Source organism: Erinaceus europaeus, unplaced genomic scaffold, assembly GCF_950295315.1.
Source record: "Erinaceus europaeus unplaced genomic scaffold, mEriEur2.1 scaffold_449, whole genome shotgun sequence".
Taxonomy (NCBI): domain Eukaryota; kingdom Metazoa; phylum Chordata; class Mammalia; order Eulipotyphla; family Erinaceidae; genus Erinaceus; species Erinaceus europaeus.
The window spans coordinates 27,286-45,942 of NW_026647832.1; the positions used below are offsets into that span (position 1 = coordinate 27,286).

An 18,657-nucleotide genomic window follows, 5' to 3' on the forward strand; every position below is an offset into this window, starting at 1 on the left:
TCTGCCTTGGGAACCTGGTCCTGCAGGTGTGGTCCCCCCACCTCTCTCTCTCCGATGCCCTTTCTAGCATTCCTGTCTTCCCAGCTGAAGCTCTTCTCCCGGTAAACATTCGCTCCCCACTTCCTGGCCACCCGACCTCCCACCTGTCCGTTTGACTCCTGCCCTGAAGCTTCTCAGTGGAGCCCGGCCCGGCGCTGGCCCTCCGTGGGTCTGGCTGTCTCCCCTTAGCAGACGTCTTCAGGCACAGCATGCACGGCACAGCACGGGGCGACGTGTCCTTTGTTCTGAGTGTCCCCTCGGGGACGTGGTGACTATCAGACAGGCGTCCAGCTTCTCATCCTTCTGCGACGGGTCTGCGCTACTCACACCGCCGCCCTAGGAAGCCCGGCCTGGCCCTGCTGAAACAGACCCCGGTCTGTCCAGGACCCCGCGCGCGGGGCTCTGTCTTTCTCCCTTGCCTCTGAGCCTTCTCCTGTGAGACCAGCGGGTACTCACCCTTCTCCTTCTGACGGGCCTCAGAACATGATTCCTTCAAGTTCTGCTCATGACGGGGTGAAGGCAGAGGGTCTTGCCATTTTAGACAGCTGAGTTGTGTCCCGGTGTGTGTGTGTGTGTGTGTGTGTGTGTGTGTGTGTGTGTGTGTGTGTGTGTGTGTGAGAGAGAGAGAGAGAGAGAGAGAGAGAGGGAGGGGGGGGCCCACGGCTGCCTCAGCTGCTGTTCATTGGTTGGGTGTCCACGTTGCTTCCACGTTTGTGACCACAGGTGTCTTACGACAGGTGTCTTGCGCTTTTTTTGGATAGAAGCTTAGGGGAGGGGATTGGCAGGATAGGTGTACTCCTTTTCTCTCTCTCTTTTTTTCCTCTTCCTTTTCTCCTTCCTTCCTTCCTTCCTTTGTCCCCCCCTCCCCCAGTGTGACAACTGGGGGGCTTGGTGCCTGCACAGTGACTCCACCACACCCAGCATCCATTTTTCCTTTGCTTTTCCCCTTTTCTATTTTTATTTGATAGGACAGAGAGACATTGAGAGGGAGGGGAAGGAAAGAGAGAGGAAGAGAGACATCTGCAGCCCGGCTACGTCACTTGTGAAACTTACCCCCTGCAGGTGGGGAACAGGGGCTCGAACCCGGGTTCTGGGCGCATGGTAACGTGTGTGCCCAGCCTAGTGAGCCACTGCCTGATTCTGGCTTTTGGTTCTTTTGTGCACAAACCCAGACATGGAATTGCTGGGTCTCCGGGCAAATGTGAACTTAATATTTTGAGGAACCCTTACCAAGCCAGCGCTGCTCTGACGGGCTCAGGGGTTCAGTCAGAGAAGCCCCCTGCCTGCCTGAGCCACCCGCCCCCATTCTGCGAGGTTGGCAGGACCGAGGTGACAGGCTGGCCACAGTGTGTGCACTGGCCTCTGTGAGGCTGGACCGAGGGGCTGGGGCCTGGGGCTGGTGTCCACCCTGGTCAAGTTGAGGCTGTTCACCACCTGCTGGCTCTTCCTGTCCCATCTCTCCTGAAAGTGTGTGTGTGTGTGTGTGTTCTGGGATATCACTCCAGGCTGAGTCCTTGTCCAGCTCAAGGACAGCAGTGGGCAGTCCCGAGGCCTGACACCATGGCGGGTGGGGGCCGGGCTGGTGGGCACAGACAGGCCCTGTCTCTGGCCCCTCTAAACAGCAGCCCTCAGAAGAAGGTGTGAGCTATTGACTGTCTCTCTCATGGAAGACCAGACCCAAAGAGTGAGATCACAAACACAGCAATTATTTCTCACAAATTGACTTTTCCAGTTAATTAATTAACTCTGAAATTGCTACGCGGAATCGCAAAGTCACGCTTCAAAGGGGAGAGGGTGTGTGAGAGGGGGAGAGAAAGCCTCAGAGAGGGGAGAGAGAGCTTCAGAAAAGGGAAGAGAGAGTTTCAGAGAGGGGAGAGAACCTCGGAGAGAGGGAAAAGGAGAGCCTCAGAGAGGGAGAGAGAGAGACCTCGGGGGAGAGAGAGAGCCTGGGAGAGGGAGAGAGAGAGCCACCATCACCATCATCACCACCACCTCTACCACCACCATCACCATCACCACCATCACCATCATCACCACCACCATCACCCCCATAACCACCAACCACTAACCACCACCATCACCATCACCACCATCACCATCACCATCACCACTAACATCACCATCACCACCAACCACCATCACCACCATCATCACCACCACCACCACCACCACCATCACCACCACCACCACCACCACCCTCACCACTACCACCACCACCACCATCACCCCCATAACCACCAACCACCAACCACCATCACCACCACCACCATCACCATCATCACCACCACCATCACCCCCATAACCACCAACCACCAACCACCATCACCACCATCATCACCATCACCACCACCACCATCGCCACCATCATCACCATCACCACCAACCACCATCATCACCATCACCACCACCACCATCACCACCATCATCACCACCACCACCACCACCCTCACCACCACCACCACCATCACCCCCATAACCACCAACCACCACCATCACCACCAACCACCATCACCACCATCATCACCATCACCACCAACCACCATCACCACCATCATCACCATCACCACCATCACCACCATCATCACCACCACCACCACCACCATCACCACCACCACCACCACCACCATCACCACCACCACCACCACCACCCTCACCACCACCACCACCACCAACCACCCTCACCACCATCACCACCACCACCACTACCACCACCCTCACCACCACCCTCACCATTACTACTACCCCAGCATTGTTTTAGTAACCATCACCACCACCACCACCATTATCAACATCAGTACCACCACCCCATGACATGCACTCTCCTGCTTCCCTTTTGCATTCTCACTGGGTAGGAGAGAGGGGGAGGGGAAGGGGGACTGCATGGTGGCACAGCCGGTTGAGCACACGTTACAGTGCGCGAGGGCCTGGGTTCGAGTCCCTGGTCCCCACCTGTGGGGGGAAAGCTTTGCGAGCAGAGAAGCAGGGCTACAGGTGTCTCTTTCTCCTTCTCTGTCTCCCCTTCACTCTCAATTCCTGGCCGTCTCTATCTCTAAGAGATAAATAAAAATAATATAAAAAGTAAATAAGTAAAGAGGGAAGGGGGAATGAGAGACAGTGTGGCACTGCTCCACCACCCATGAGCTCCCTCCAGTGCCGCCCGTGGTGCTCCCACGTGGTGCCAGGGCTCGAACCCAGGGCCTCCTGCACGATAAGTCACATGTTTACCACTGGGTGAGCATCCCCTGGCCCCTCATGGCTCTCCCAGTTGGTCTTCCAGTGTGGAGCAGACGGCCCGCGGAGACGGAGCAGAGGTAGCACACAGGACGTGCACGGGGAAGGCCCGGGTTCGATTCCCCGGCATCCCCGGACCGGGAGATACAGAGCAGGGCTGCAGGCGATGGCGGGAGGGCTCTGCAGAGCACTTTCCTGCGGAGACTCTGAAGTCAAAGTCACACAGGCCGGACGCCTTGTGCTGTGCCGTAACCCCGTAACCCCGTAACCCCGGCTCCGCGGCGTCCCTGGGAGCCCTGAGCACAAACCCTTTCCTTCTGCCCCTGCGGGAGGCACCTTGGGTCCGGGTGGCGCAGGACTTAGTGAGGACTTGTGTGAGTTCTGGCTTAGTTGTGACTCTGGGACGGATGGACGGATGGACGGACGGACGGACGGACGGACGGAGGGAGGGGTGGGCTGAGTGGTGTGTACCTGAGTGTGTGCGTGTGCTCATTTGTGGCTGGCTCTCTCCCGCTCTCTTCCCTGTCTCTCCCTGTCTCCCCCCTCTCCCTCTCTCTCTCCCCTCTCCCCCCTCCCTCTTTTTCTCCCTCTCTCCCTTTCTCTCTCTCCCTTTCTCTCCCTTTCTCTCTCTCCTTCTCTTTCTCTCCCTCTCTCCCTTTCTCTCCCTCTTTCTCCTTCCCTCTCCCTTTCTCTTTCCACTTTTCCCTTTCTCTCTGTATCTTTCCCTCTCTCTTTCCCTCTCCCTCTCTCCCCCCCTCCCCACTCTCCTTCCCTCCCTCTCTCCTTCTCTCCTTCCCTCCCTCCTTCCTTTTCTCCCTCGTTCCCTCTCCCTCTCCCTCCCTCTCTCTGCTGTGAGAGCAAGATGCCTGCTTGTCTGCTTCCTGGGAATGGCCCTGCAGCTCTGGGGAGGGTGAGCAGATGCTCAGGGCTCCTGGGCTGCAGGCAGCAATTTCTTGCTAAAGACGCACCGTAAAATGCTAAGTAAACTTAATAACCACTAACAGCCGTTTATGCCAGCTGAGGGCCTTTCAGTTCCATCAACTTTGGTGGAATTTGAGGTAAATACCTGCAGAAATGGGGCCTCCCTCCCGGGGCGGCTTTTGAAGCTTTGGAGGCTGTGAGGTGCCTTTGCTTTGGCTGTTCTCTGGGAATCCCCGGCCACACTGAGGGTCCCGGCCACTCGCCACGGGGTCCCTGTGGGCCTCCCCTGACCCCCGTGGCCTCCTCAGCACACAGAATGTGCCTGCATTTCAGAGACCAGTGTCTGTATTCAAGCTGAAGCAGGTGGGAGGGGGTCATGGCCAGCCGGCTGCCACAGATGGGGGGTGTCACCCTGTCTGTTCTGGGCAGGGCTGGGCAGGGCAGGGCAGGGCAGGGCTGCGCAGGGCTGGGCAGGGCTGGGCAGGTCTGGGCTGGGCTGGGCAGGGCTGGGCTGGGCAGGGTAGGGCTGGCAGGGCAGGGCAGGGCTGGGCAGGGTAGGGTAGGGCTGGCAGGGCAGGGCTGGGCAGGGCAGGGCAGAGCTGGGCTGGGCAGGGTAGGGCTGGCAGGGCTGGGCAGGGCAGGGCAGGGCAGGGCAGGGCAGGGCTGGGCTGGGCAGGGTAGGGCTGGGCAGGGCAGGGCAGGGCAGGGCAGGGCAGGGCAGGGCAGGGCTGGCAGGGCAGGGCAGGGCAGGGCAGGGCAGACCAGGACTGGGCAGGGCAGTGTAGGGCTGGGCAGGGCAGGGTTGGGCGAGGCAGACAGAGCTGGGCAGCGCAGACTAGGACTGGGCAGGGCAATGCAGGGCTGGGCAGGGCAGGGCAGACCTGAGCAGGGCAAGGCTGGGCATGGTAGTGCTGTGCAGGGCAATGCAGGGCTGGGCAGGGCTTGGCTGGTCTGAGCAGGGCTGGGCAGGGCTGGGCTTGGCTGGGCAGGGTAGGGCTGGCAGGGCAGGGCTGGGCAGGCAGGACAGGTTCTGGGCTCTGTCCCATGTGCTCCACCTGGTGCACCACCTAGCATCCCCTCTCCTCCCTCCTCTCTTTTATCAAGTGAATCAATATAAAACTGAAAAAAGACTTACTACAAACCATTCCCCCCACATAAAATAAAATAAAATGAGTGTGTATCCAAAGCAAGCAGACAATTAACTGACACAGCCTCTGCCTCTGCTGACCTTGTGCCGGGTGCCCCTCTCTCCACAGCTCTCTGCAACTACGATGCCAGAGGCCTTGATGAGCTCTCTCTGCAGATAGGCGACAGAGTGCATATCCTGGAGACCTGTGAAGGTACGAGCCTTTCTGTCTTATTGTCATTTTGTTTTATTTGATTTATTTTTTAATTTGCCTCTAGGGTTATCGCTGGGGCTCAGTGCCTGTACCACAAATCCACTGCTCTTGGGGCCATTTTATTCCCATTTTTGTTAACCTTGTTGTCGCTGATATTGTTGCCATTGATGTCGTCGTTGGATAGGAGAGAAAAGGAGAGAAGAGGGGAAGACAGAGGGGGAGAGAAAGACACCTACAGACCTGCTTCACCACCTTCAGGTGGGAGCCAGGGGCTCGAACCGGGATCCTTACACTGGTCCTTAGGCTTTGCACCACCTGCGCTTAACCCACTGCGCTACCACCTGACCCCCTTTTCTGTCTTATCGTGCTGGGCCATTATAAGGACACCCCTTCTCACTGCCTGTGGAGCACAGCCGCTGCTGGTCAGGAAGTTGGCACAAATGCGGCTTTCGAGTTTTATTATTATTATGATCTTTATTTATTTATTGGATAGAAACTAAGAGGGGAAGAGGGAAGAGAGAGAGAGAGAAGTCCTGCTTTCACCCCAGGGTGAGCCATCCCGGGTCCTTGTGTTTGTAGCGTGCGCTCAACCAGGTTCACCACCACCAAGGCCACCATGACCTTTCCATGGGGGCAGCTGGCTCTTGGTTGGAATCATCTTAGAGGGGCAGTTGGGCGAAGCCATCTCAGGTAAGGGTGGGTAGTTTTGAAGTTATCTGGCATTTAAATAAATGTGGATAAAAGAAAGAGAGAAAGAAAGAAAGAGAGAGAGAGAGAAAGAGAGAGAGAGAGAGAGAGAAAGAAACAGAAAGAGAAAGTCAGGGCTGGGCAAGATCCTGGTTCAGGCCTTCAGTCCCCATCTGTGGGGCTTCAGGGGAGCTTCATGAGTGGCGAAGCAGGGCTGCAGGTCAGTCTCTCTCTCTCTCTCTCTCTCTCTCTGTTCCCCTCCCCTTGCTATTTCTCTCTTTCCCAGCACATTAAATAAATAGACACATTTTAAAGAAGTGGTTTTAGAAAATAAAGAGTTTGAGTTTTACCTTTGCTGGTTTTCCCTAAGATCAGTTTCTATTCCAGAAGCCATATGGTGTCTGGTTTTCTGACTGTTGTGACTGAACCCTGGAACATGGTATTTTCATGCGCTGCAGACATCCTAGTGGCAAACCTTCTTCTGAGGCATTTGCCATTTCACACGGGTCGTGAGGCTTTCTGTTCCCTCACTTCAACTTCTCGACGACATGCCAGAGGCGGCAAACCCGCCGTGTCTGTTTCTCAGCCTCTCTCTCTTCTTTCTCCCCGTTTAATATTCCGAGCCCCTGCTCTCTTAGGGTGGAGCCAAGGCTGGCCTGTGGGGAGAGAAGCAGTCAGTGCGATTGTCCAATCAGTGACCTGTTGGTGACTCTTGCTTTTTCCAGGCCTTTGATGTCCGTATCCGCTGCTTTGCCAGGGACTGGACGGGGCTGCCTTTTGTCGGGGGCTGTGCTGGGGCTGGCTGTTAGGACTCTCCTCTCGGCAGGTTTCACCTGACCTGCCTCAGCGCTGACACGTCACTTCCTATTTCTTTTGTGTGTGTGTGTGTGTGTGTGTGTGTGTGTGTGTGTGAGGGGGTGGGGGGTGCTGACTCCTGCAGGAATAAAAACATGAAGATGGGCAGTCGGAGGTGGTGCAGTGGGTTAAGTGCAGGCGGCGTAAAGCCCAAGGACCAGTTTAAGGATCCCGGTTCGAGCCCCCAGCTCCCCACCTGCAGGGGAGTCGCAGAGGGCAGAGGGTCCCGAGAGCGCCCAGCATTCTGAACTTGGAGACCCACTTTGCCCAAGACTCAGCCGCCGCCTGCCCCATGCACCCGGGGGGCCCACCGGAGAGGCGCTGGCCGGCTGCGACACCAGGCTCGACCCTGACTCCCCCACGGGACGGATGCTGACTGACTGAGAGCCCATTTCGTTGGCGTCTGTTGCCTTCACGAGGTCCGGGTGGCACAATGGATCCACTGTCCCTGGGGCCGCCCGGAAGATGTCAGGTTTCAGAGACAGAGGTGGGGGGCATGGGCCCTGGACCTGGGTGTCCCACCCCCCCGGAAGACGTCAGGTTTCAGAGTCAGAGCTGGCTAGGGGGGGCGTGGGCCCTGGGCCTGGGTGCCCACCACCGGCTTTCAGCTTTCAGCTGGTCTCACCTGCGCTCAGCTTATCTTGCCCGTGGTGGATGAGAAACGGAGACGCGTAGTAAGACGTTGAGCACGGGACCTGTCCTCCGACGCTTTTTTCTGGTTTGGAGGGCATAATCCTCTGACGTCTGGTGTGCCCCTGCCCTCGGCCATCTGGAGCTGAAACCCTCCCTCAGTCATCACTGGGCAGCGAGGTGCCCCAGCACAGATGGCCACCCTGCCCCAGCCCCCCGCACCCCTCCCGCACCCTCCCGCACCCCTCCTGCACCCCTCCCGCCAGCCTGCTCTCCGGGACCCAGAGCCGCTTCTCGTCCCTTTGCGAGAAGGATGTTCTCTGTGAACGGGGCGCCCTTCCGCAGCTCAGAGACCCTCGTACTCCTTGACCTTCAGAGAAGCTGCTTAGTGGGCTCCTGCCTTTCTGGCCGGCACTGTGCTGAGGGCCTCGGGTACGAGTCTCCATATTCCTGGACCAGTCAGTCAGTCTTCCGTATCCTGAGGACAGTATTCCCGTCTTGGGCCAGAGCCCTTAACATGAAAGGACCCCCTTTTCCTTTGATAAGTCTCCTTTTAATTCTAATACGGAGCAAATCAGAGAAAAGTGCATTTGGGAAAGTCGTGTGGATGGCCAGAGGCTTGGTCTCGTTCTTATTGTCAAATAGAAATGTGACTCTCGGGTCTTGAATCTTTTCCTCTGGTTTTATTTAGATTGCGAGAATACCATTTGGCTTTGCTAATTTCCTTCCTTTCTTTTTTATTTTTCCTCTGCTGTCCTTGAAAATTGATTTCTATTTGTCAAACTTAATTTGCTTTTCTCCCTCTCCTGTGATCCTCCTTTGGGTAAGACTGAACTGGTTCCAGAAAATCTCATTTCTCTCTGACCCCTCTTTATAATCAGGTTCCAAACACAAGAACACGTTCACCTTCGAGTTTGCATAGGTTCCTCTTTCTTTCCTTCCTCCCTTCCTTCCTTTCTCTCTATTTCTTTTTTATTATCTTTATTTATTGGATAGAGACAGCCAGAAATCCAGAGGGAAGGAGTAACAGAGAGGGAGAGAGACAGACCTGCAGCCCTGATTCACCCCTCGGAAAGCTCTCTCCCTGCACGTGGGGAGCGGGGGCTTGAACCCCGGGTCCTTGAGCACCGTCACATGCGTGCTCAGACAGGTGCGGCACCACCTGGCCCCTGCATGTTTGCAGCCCTGGACAAAGAGAAGGGACTTGGGTCACTGCTGAGATGGGAAAGGGTTCTGATCCAAGCGGCCCCGTGCCCCCGTGTTCACAGCTGCCGGAGCGCGGGAGCTGCTAAGTGCCTGTCCTCGGATCCTGGCTTTAAGGGGTCGCATGCCGCCGTCTGCAGGGTGGGTCTGTTGCCCCCTCGGCGGCAGAGGGGGCCGGGCCACAGGCGTTTAAGGGGCTGAATGGCCAAGCATGCTCTCGTCCTGCTGCCTGTGTCTCTGCCGGAGGCCCCGCGGCTGGCAGCTGTACTGCCTGGCACCCTGGCACCCCCGGAGACTGGGCCTGAGCTTGGGATAAAGCCACAGCACCCACAGCGGGGCTTGTAGCTCAGTGGTAGAAGGCGGAGGGGCCTGGCCCTGCCTGCCTGAGGCCCTGAGCTTGGTCCTCAGCATCTCGCTGCTGGCAGGATGCTCCTGTCCTTTTCTTGCTCCTGTCCACTAGTAAGAGAATCTGCGGACTTGGGGCCCATGTTGAAAGGCACAGGGTCCCAGGTTCAAGCCTCTGACCTCCACCTTTCGGGGGAGGCTTCGCAGGCAGTGGAGCGGTGCTGCTGGTGTCTCTTTGTCTCTCCTTATCTGTCTCCCCCAGCTCAGTGTCTGTCTTTATCCAATACTTAGTAAATATACAAAGGAGTAACAAAACAAACAAAAAAGGCACCTGGCCCAACCACAGTGGTGAAGCTTCATTTATTCATTCCACTTCTGGAGACAGGCAGGCTTGCGTCTTGAACCCGGGTCCTCGACTTCGGCAGAGTTAAGTCTAGCCGGCTAAATCACTGACCTCTTGTTTCTTCAGCTTTGAAAGATGAAAGGGTCCTGGGGATGGGGCCTGGGTCCCTGTGAGCCTGCAAGGAGCCTTGAGACTTGAGTCTCAGCTGATGGGAGAGGCCAAGATGTCCTGCCCATCCTGGGAGGGACTCTCCCCTCCCCTCCTCCTCTCCCCTCTTCTCCTCCTCCTTCTCATTTCCCCACCCCTCTTCTCCCCTCCCTTCCAGTCCTCTTCCCTTCCCTCCTCTCTGCTCCTCTCTCCTCCCCTCCTCTCTCCTCCCCTCCTCCCCTCCCTTCTCCCCCTCCCCTCCCTTCCCCTCCACAAGCGCCTTCATGCAAATAGCTTTTGCCAATCTGCCTTTTGCTCCTCCTGGAAGTTCTCTGTCCCTTTCCACACAGGGTGTGGGGAGCCCAGGGCCAAGGGGAAGGTGGGTCTTTTCGGGCTGGGGCTTTGGCCGCAGATGTGCTCTGTGAGGCCGGCTGCCCCAGGGTGGGGCTCCCCTGCACTGGAGGGAGGAAGTGGCTCTCAATGGGCCTCTGTTATTGGGCATCCCGGAGGGTCAGAGGGCCAGGATGCTGCCGTGGCCTGGAGCCAACCCAGACCAGACTGTGGGAGGGAGGGAGGGGGCGCGGAGGACAGGCCTCAGCAGCAGAGCACTTCCTGCGCTCGGACCCTTCCCGAGGTGACGTGCTCCTGAGGTCACGTCTGCCCTGCGTGTGGAGGCGCCGAGGCCTGTCTGTGGAGGTCCCCAGCCACGTTCCGACGGTGCCTCTGGAATCTGGAATGTTCTCTGTCCCCCTGCAGTGTTGTCTGTCCCCAGAGAGGCAAGGTCGGCATCCTGACGGCACCCTTGGCTCCTGGGTCCCGCAGACATGAAGGCGTGCTGGGCGCCCGGTGCCTTCTCCTGGCCTAATGGTCACTTTGTGTCTCTCCAGGCTGGTACAGAGGCTACACCTTAAGGAAGAAGTCCAAGAAGGTGAGTCTGCGTTTACGAATCCCTGTGTGTGGCCTTCACAAATCACACCCAGGGAGACACGGGCTCCCTCTGCGTCTCAGGAGTCTCCTCTCTGTATAGTCTTTGAACTCAAAAACATGCTGAGCTGTGTGAGTTTTTTTCTTTTCTTTTTTTTTTTCTTCTTTCCTTTCCTTTCATTTCCTTTCCTTTCTTTCTTTTTTTTTTTTTTTGGCCTCCAATGTTGCTACAAATCCACTGCTCCTGGAGGCCATTTTCCCCCACTTCGTTGGATAGGACAGAGAGAAATTGCGAGAGGGGGAGGCAGAGGGGGAGAGAAAGACAAACACTGCAGACCTGCTTCACCGTTCATGAAGTAACTCCCCCCTGCAGGTAGGGAGCCGGGGACTCGAACCTGGATCCTTGTGTGGGTCCTTGAGCTTCATACTATGTGCGCTTAGCCCGTTGCGCCAAATCTGGCCCTTTATTTTGCTTGATTGTTGCCCACACCCTGTCCATCCTTGGAGAACGTCATCTTCATGTTCAGGAATAATTAATTGCTGGGCTGGGCCTGGTGTTGGCTCCTGTTAGCTGAGGAGGGGCTGCAGCTGGGGGCTTCCTTTAGAGCTGCTGAAGAGAGGAGAGGAGAGAGACCTCGCCACATCCCCTCAGGGGAGAGAGCCCCCTGTCTGCCCCTCTGGCCTCCTCCCTGCAGCCCGCGGCCACGGCGGCCTCCCCATCCCGCCACTGTGAGTCTCTGTCCTTGACTTTGGCGCTGAGGATGCCCTGAGCTGCGGCTTGGCTGTCCCTGTGACCTGGGCCTTTCAGCCCCTCATTTCGCTGCACATGTCCAGTCCCTGCTGCTCCTGCTGGCGGCCTCTCATGACGCTGGCGGGCTGGGGTCCATGTGGTTATGCCTCCGAGGCTTCTGCAGTCCTGGTGGCTCCAGCCTACTCTGTCCCACCCAGAGACTGGGCAGGATGGGGAGACTGGCCCAAGGGAGCTGTGGCCTGGGACGGGTCCTGGCACGGCAGTCACTGCTGGCCTTTGCTCCTTTACTGGTTCTCTGTCCTTCTTTCCTAGCTTCTTCTTCTTCTTCTTCTTCTCCTTCTCCTTCTCCTTCTCCTTCTCCTTCTCCTTCTCCTTCTCCTTCTCCTTCTCCTTCTCCTTCTCCTCCTCCTTCTCCTTCTCCTCCTCCTCCTCCTTCTCCTTCTCCTTCTCCTTCTCCTTCTTCTTCTTCTTCTTCTTATTTTGGTGTGACATTGGGACCCATAGGTGCATGTCTCTGATGAGCAGTCTCCTTGTACTAAAATATCCACTCATTAATTTAGAGAGAGACCCACAGCCCTGCCCACCCTCCATGGGCTCCCTGGGTGCTGTGCCTGGTGCTGACAGAGGAGAGACCCCACAGCCCTGCCCACCCTCCATGGGCTCCCTGGGTGCTGTGCCTGGTGCTGAGAGACGAGAGACCCCACAGCCCTGCCCACCCTCCATGGGTTCCCTGGGTGCTGTGCAGGGTGCTGAGAGAGGAGAGACCCCACAGTCCTGCCCACCCTCCATGGGCTCCCTGGGTGCTGTGCAGGGTGCTGAGAGAGGAGAGACCCCACAGTCCTGCCCACCCTCCATGGGCTCCCTGGGTGCTGTGCAGGGTGCTGAGAGAGGAGAGACCCCACAGCCCTGCCCACCCTCCATGGGCTCCCTGGGTGCTGTGCCTGGTGCTGAGAGAGGAGAGACCCCACAGCCCTGCCCACCCTTCATGGGGCTCCCTGGGTGCTGTGCCTGGTGCTGAGAGAGGAGAGACCCCACAGCCCTGCCCACCCTCCATGGGGCTCCCTGGGTGCTGTGCCTGGTGCTGAGAGAGGAGAGACCCCACAGCCTGCCCACCCTCCATGGGCTCCCTGGGTGCTGTGCCTGGTGCTGAGAGAGGAGAGACCCCACAGCCCTGCCCACCGTCCATGGGGCTCCCTGGGTGCTGTGCAGGGTGCTGAGAGAGGAGAGACCCCACAGCCCTGCCCACCCTTCATGGGGCTCCCTGGGTGCTGTGCTTGGTGCTCCTATGAAGTGCCAGGGCTTGAACTGAGGGCCTCACACATGGCAAGACTGGTGATCTACTGAATGAGTTGGCTCCTGGCTGGTGCCGCTGTTCTGTGAGAGACACCAGCAGGGATAGTGGACAGTCAGCACTGCAGGTGGGAGCAAGGTGGCTCCTTCCCCATGCTGTCTGTCACCTGCAGGCTGACCCCCAGGTCCCTGCACACCGGGGGACTTGAGGTGGGTGCAGGTGGGCTCACTCTGGAGAGGGTGTGCAGTGGTGGGGTATGGGAGTTGCAGGAGTGAGGTCTGATTCTACCCCCTGCACCACACACCAGAGTGATGCTCCAGTTCCCTTTTTCTCTCTCTCATTAGTCACGAAATCTTTATTTTTATCTTTTGTTTTGTTTTTTTATTTCACCTCCAGGGTTCTCTCTGGGCTCAGTGCCTGCACTACAAATCCACTGCTCCTCTGGGCAAGTCTCTTTTTTTTTTTGGAAAAGACAGAGAGAAATTGAGAGGGGAGGGGAAGATAGGGAGAGAGAAAGAGACACCTGCAGATTGACTGTGAAGTGACCCACTGCAAGTGACCCACTGAAGCGGGATCCTTGTGCTGGTCCTTGTGACTTAAGCTAAGGCACCTCCACCTGGCCCCATTTTTATCTTTAAACCTGTAACTTCATAGAATCAAGATGTCAATTTTCGTAGTCCCAGGAATAGGCCCAGGGCTTCCCATGTGTGATATATATATTTTTCAAAGATCTCCCATTCTTTTTTTTTTTTTAATAATTGTCTATTTCCTTTTAATATTTATTTATTCCCTTTTGTTGCCCTTGTTTTATTGTTGTGGTTATTGTTGTTGTTGATGTCGTTCCTTGTTGGATAGGACAGAGAGAAATGGAGAGAGGAGGGGAAGACAGAGAGGGGGAGAGAAAGATAGACACCTGCAGCCCTGCTTCACCGCCTGTGAAGCGACTCCTCTGCAGGTGGGTACCCGGGGGCTCGAACCGAGATCCTTGAGCCGGTCCTTGTGCTTTCTGCCACGTGCGCTTAACCCGCTGTGCTACCGCCCGACCCCCCCCCCCCCATGTGATATTTCTAAGCCACCTCCCAGGCAGCCAGTGTTTGTCTTTCTCCAGTTTACACTCTGATCCGACCTGCACTGGCTGATGCTGCAGGGCTGGGGCTCTTGGCAGAGTCCTGGAGCCTCCTGGATGCCTGGTACCGATGTCCCCTGAGAACTGTCAGCCGGTTGTGCCCTCTTGTGTGCTGTGCAGCAGGCAGGACCCTGTAATGGGTGGAATCCACCGGCCTGTGTGCTGTATCCCCGGCTCTTCTGTTTGGAGACTGACGAGAATGTCTCACGGGTCTGGTCGGCCGTGTTGTTCCTGCCCCCTGTCCCCGTGCTGTGAACTGGCTTTTGGTGGCAGTTTAGCCCCTGGCAGGGAGGGGCTGTCAGACACCTTCCTGGACCGCTGCCTGGCTGTCAGGTGTCTGTGCACCTGTCAAGGCCAAGGTCGTGGCTCTCCCATGAGTCTCCTGCGCTCTGCTCTTTGCAGACAGCTTCCTCCGGGGCTTCCAGGTCATCTGCAGCCACGGCAGCTGAGGGGCTGTGACAGTCTTGCTTTCCTGGAGGTTGTCTGGGAGAGCTGGGCCTGGCCTTGTGGGAGTCACACGCGTCTGTTGGTGTTTGATCAGTGGGTTTGGATCATGAAAGTGACCATGATTTCTTCTCCCCAAAGGGAATCTTTCCTGCTTCATACATCCATCTGAAAGAAGCCATCGTCGAAGGAAAAGGGTGAGTCTGGCCTTGAGGTGGACATCCTCTAATCTTGGGGAAGCTGCGTTCACGAGGGAGGGGGAGGGGGAGGGGGAGAGGGAGAGGGAGAGGAAGGGGGAGAGGGCGAGGAAGGGGAAGAGGCAGAGGGAGAGGACCCTCCCTCCTTGTACATGGTGCTGGGGACCGAACCCAAGGCTTTGAGCACACAGAAGGTTTGCTCTAGCCACCAGGAAACTTCCCTCATGATGGTCCTGCTCATTGTTTATTAATTTTTTTTTAATGCAGCCCTGGAAATGATTCAGGGCCTCAGGCATTCATGATAACCACTGCTGAGTGAACGTCCAAGGCTGAGTTTTTATTCTTTGTTTCAGACATTTTTATTTTTTTTTTTAGAACCCTGTTCAACTTTGGCTTACAGTGGTGCAGGAGATTAAACCTGGAACCTTGAAGCCTCAGGCATGAGAATCTGTTTGCATAACCTTTGTGCTAGTACCCCTACCCTACCCCCATTCTTTGTTTTAGAGGTAGAAAGGGAGACTGGGAGAGGGCAAGAAATGTAGATCTGTGGAGAGAGCGAGAGTAGGGAGAAGAGAAATGCACAGCACTGCTCCACCATCCATGGAGTTCCTCAGGTGCCTTTGGTTTTCCCATGTGGTGCTGGGGCTCAAACCCGGGGACAGTGCACAACAAGGTATTCTACTGGGTCAGCATTCCCTAGTCCTTGGTCTTGATATTTATTTATTTATTTAAAAATATATTTAAAAGTTTATTTTATTTTTTATTCATTATTAGATAGAGACAGAGAAATTGAGAGGGGAATGGGACACAGAGAGACACCTGTAGCCCTGCTTCACCACCCGTGGAGCTCCCTCCCCGCAGGTGGGGGCCAGGGGCTTGAACCTGGGCTGTAATGTGTGCGCGTAACCTGATGCGCCACCACCCCTTCCCCCGTCTTGGCATTTCAGTGACGAAATGCAAGGACTGTGTTGGACCTGCCTGATCTCTCACTGGGCAGCTGATGGGGTGAAGCAGAAGCTGGCAGGCTGCTGGGGGAGGATGGGGACTCGTGCCTTCTATGCCTCAGGCCTCTGCTTCCCCCAGCTCTTGGACCCCCGTCCCTTGATTGACCCGGATGTCAAGGTCGCCAAGCCTTCACGGGGCGCGTCCCCTCTGGGAGCTGTCGCCTCAGGCAGACCTTCCCCAGCCTCCCAGCTCTGCACCCACTTTAAACATATTTTTCTGGAAGCTTCAGCAGGCCGTTGTACAAATGGAGCCTCGGGTGAAACTACTGTGTGTGGCCTGGGAGAAGTGGCAGGCGTCCCCTAGTGATGCCTGTGTCATGGCATCCACGGGGGAGGGACGTCCGTGCAGCCGGGCCCCGGTGGATGGCTCTCCAGGTGGGCGCTGGCAGGAGGGGCGGGCGATGCTCCCTCTCTGGTCTGCGCTGCGTCTCCACACTCAGATATGCAGATGATAAAATTCCCAATCAGATGATTGCTTCCTAATCTCCCCGGCTGATTGCAAAATTGCCTCCCGAGCTCTGTGCTTCTCCCTCGTCCCGTGGCGCTCGGGCCACCGGCGCCTGATTGAGAGCGCGAAGGTAATTTTGGGAGACGGAGATGGTGAAGGCCTGGAAGGGGGCATTTGTGCTCCTGGCTCCTCTTCTCCGCATGGAGCTTCCCAGGGAGGGCGTGGAGGGGCCGCGTCTTGAGGTGGGGGCCCGAGCGTGGGGAAGGTGGGCCACGGTCCGGTGGGCCACTCTTGCAGGATGGGCAGTGATCCCGGGACAGGTGCGGAGGGGGTCCGGCAGCCATCGAGCAAGGCTGGTTTCGAGTCACACCCAGTCAGACACTGGCCAGTTCTGTGTCTAGAATCGGTAGGGGATGCTCCCCGTGTGCCTTTAGAAACCCTTTGCGTGGGAGCTGGGCGGTAGTGCAGCGGGTTAAGCACAGGTGGTATGAAGCACTGGGACCGGCATAAGAATCCCTGTTTGAGCCCCCGGCTCCCCACCTGTAGGGGCGTCTCTTCACAAGCGGTGAAGCAGGTCTGCAGGTGTCTTTCTCTGCCCCTCTGTCTTCCCCTCCTCTCTCCATTTCTCTCTGTCCTATCCAACAACGACGGCATCAATAACAACAACTACAACAATAAAACAAGGGCAACAATAGGAAATAAATAAATATTAAAAAAAGAAAGAAAGAAACCCTTTGTCCGTGCACCCCATGAACGGACTCTTGGGAGACTTGGGAGAGGCAGGAAGTGAGACAGTTTATTCGATTCTGCAGAGGCGGGCACCAGCCCAGCGTGAACCTACCAGATTGGCACACCCCTGCTAGAGACAGCAGCCAAGCTTTCACCCCCTCAGGCAGGTTTGCAACTACCCTGTTCTCCATGGAGGCGACATACAGACTCCTGGGATGAAGTTGATTGGCTAAGAGAAGTAGGGGAGAGATGCTTGGGGGGAGGTTGGGAAACTCTTTCTTTGCTGGAATGCTCCTGGGGGAGGAAACACTAAGACAAGCCGGTCCTGGGTGGAGGAGATAGCATAGTGGCTATGCAAGGAGACTTTCATGCTTGAGGCTCCAAAGTCCCTGGTTCAATCCCCCACACCACCATAAGCCAGAGCTGAGCAGGGCTCTGGTGTTTCTCCATGTGTCTCTCTATCTGCCTCTCTCTCAAAAGTAAAATAAACAAAACATTTAAAAAAAAGGTGGTACTATTCTGATATATATATATATATATATATTGAATATTTTGAAAATGAAACAATCTCTGCTTCTTTCAGCCAGCATATGGGGAGAGAATTCTTGTGGAATCTGTGGCTTAGAGATGACTTCCCTTATCGCTTCACAAGCGGTGAAGCAGGTCTACGGATGTCTGTCTTTCTCTCTCCTTCTCTGTCTTCCCCTCCTCTCTCCATTTCTCTCTGTCCTATCCAACGACAACCTCAATAACAATAACTACAATAACAATAAAAAAGGGTAACAAAAGGGGGAAAAAACCTTAAAAAAAAAAAAGAAAAAAGAAATGAATTCCCTCCCTTGCTTCAGGGCTACTCAGACTTGCTCTTCAGTCTGGGGACCTAGGTCTGTCCTTCCCCCTGCCCGCACTTAGCTCCCTGTGGGGCCTCCCTCCACACAGTGAAGCCAACCCTGACCAGTGATCCTCCCGGCCCCCTCACCTTTCCCTCTCTCTACTCTTTCATTCTCGCGGAAAAGTGGAAGAATGAGGAAACTGGCCATGTATCAGCGAGAGCAGATGTGTGGGGAGGGGTGGGGGTGGTGGGTGGGCTCGCTTAGCAGAGTCCTGCTGGCTGAGTGGCTCTGGGCTCCAGAGGCCCCTCGCTCTCTTACTCTGCCCCCAGTAATCCTAGTCTTATTTACCTAATGCTCCACCCAGAGCCTGTGGCTACAAACCGCAGGCTGATCTGATGGAAATCTCTGTGAGACAGATCAGGAAACAGATACGGACATCCCGCTGTAAAGATAGATGGCACAGCTATGTGCGTAGGTCTGTAAACAGTCCTCCCGATTTTATTGCTGTGATACTGATTTATAATACTAACAGGTTTTAGGGTGCAGTTTCACACCTGTGAGTTTGTGTGTGACTATACAAATCACCCAGCCCACCATCAGAGCTCCCAATGTATGCGTGATGCATAATAAAACAGAGTACAGTGAGTCTGCAAATAATGCACCTGTGTGTGTACTGGGCATGTCACCTGCACTTTCCATACAGCGATTCCAGTACACCTGCCAAAATAGATACAGCGATTCCAGTACACCTGCCGAAATAGATACAGCGATTCCAGTACACCTGCCGAAATAGATAGATACAGCGATTCCAGTACACTTGCCGAAATAGACACAGCGATTCCAGTACACCTGCCGAAATAGACACAGTGATTCCAGTACACCTGCCGAAATAGATAGATACAGCGATTCCAGTACACCTGCTGAAATAGATAGATACAGCAATTCCAGTACACCTGCCGAAATAGATAACAGCGATTCCAGTACACCTGCCGAAATAGATACAGCAATTCCAGTACACCTGTCGAAATAGATACAGCGATTCCAGTACACCTGCCAAAATAGATACAGATTCCAGTACAACTGCCAAATAGATAGATACAGCGATTCCAGTATACCTGCCGAAATAGATAACAGCGATTCCAGTACACCTGCCGAAATAGATAGATACA

General features: G+C 55.7%; 1 protein-coding gene across 1 annotated transcript in view; it reads left to right on the forward strand.

Annotated features, from left to right (window-relative positions):
• Positions 1-1,599: 1,599 nt before the first annotated feature.
• Positions 1,600-18,657, forward strand: part of LOC132536492 (dedicator of cytokinesis protein 1-like) — a gene marked incomplete at its 3' end in the record, with an annotated part of 62,889 nt that continues 45,831 nt past the window's right edge. The window contains exons 1-4 of the mRNA XM_060184428.1: positions 1,600-1,621; positions 5,403-5,531; positions 10,629-10,669; positions 14,419-14,474. Of these exons, the coding sequence (XP_060040411.1) occupies positions 1,600-1,621; positions 5,403-5,531; positions 10,629-10,669; positions 14,419-14,474 (248 nt within the window). The remainder of the gene's footprint in view (positions 1,622-5,402; positions 5,532-10,628; positions 10,670-14,418; positions 14,475-18,657) is intronic.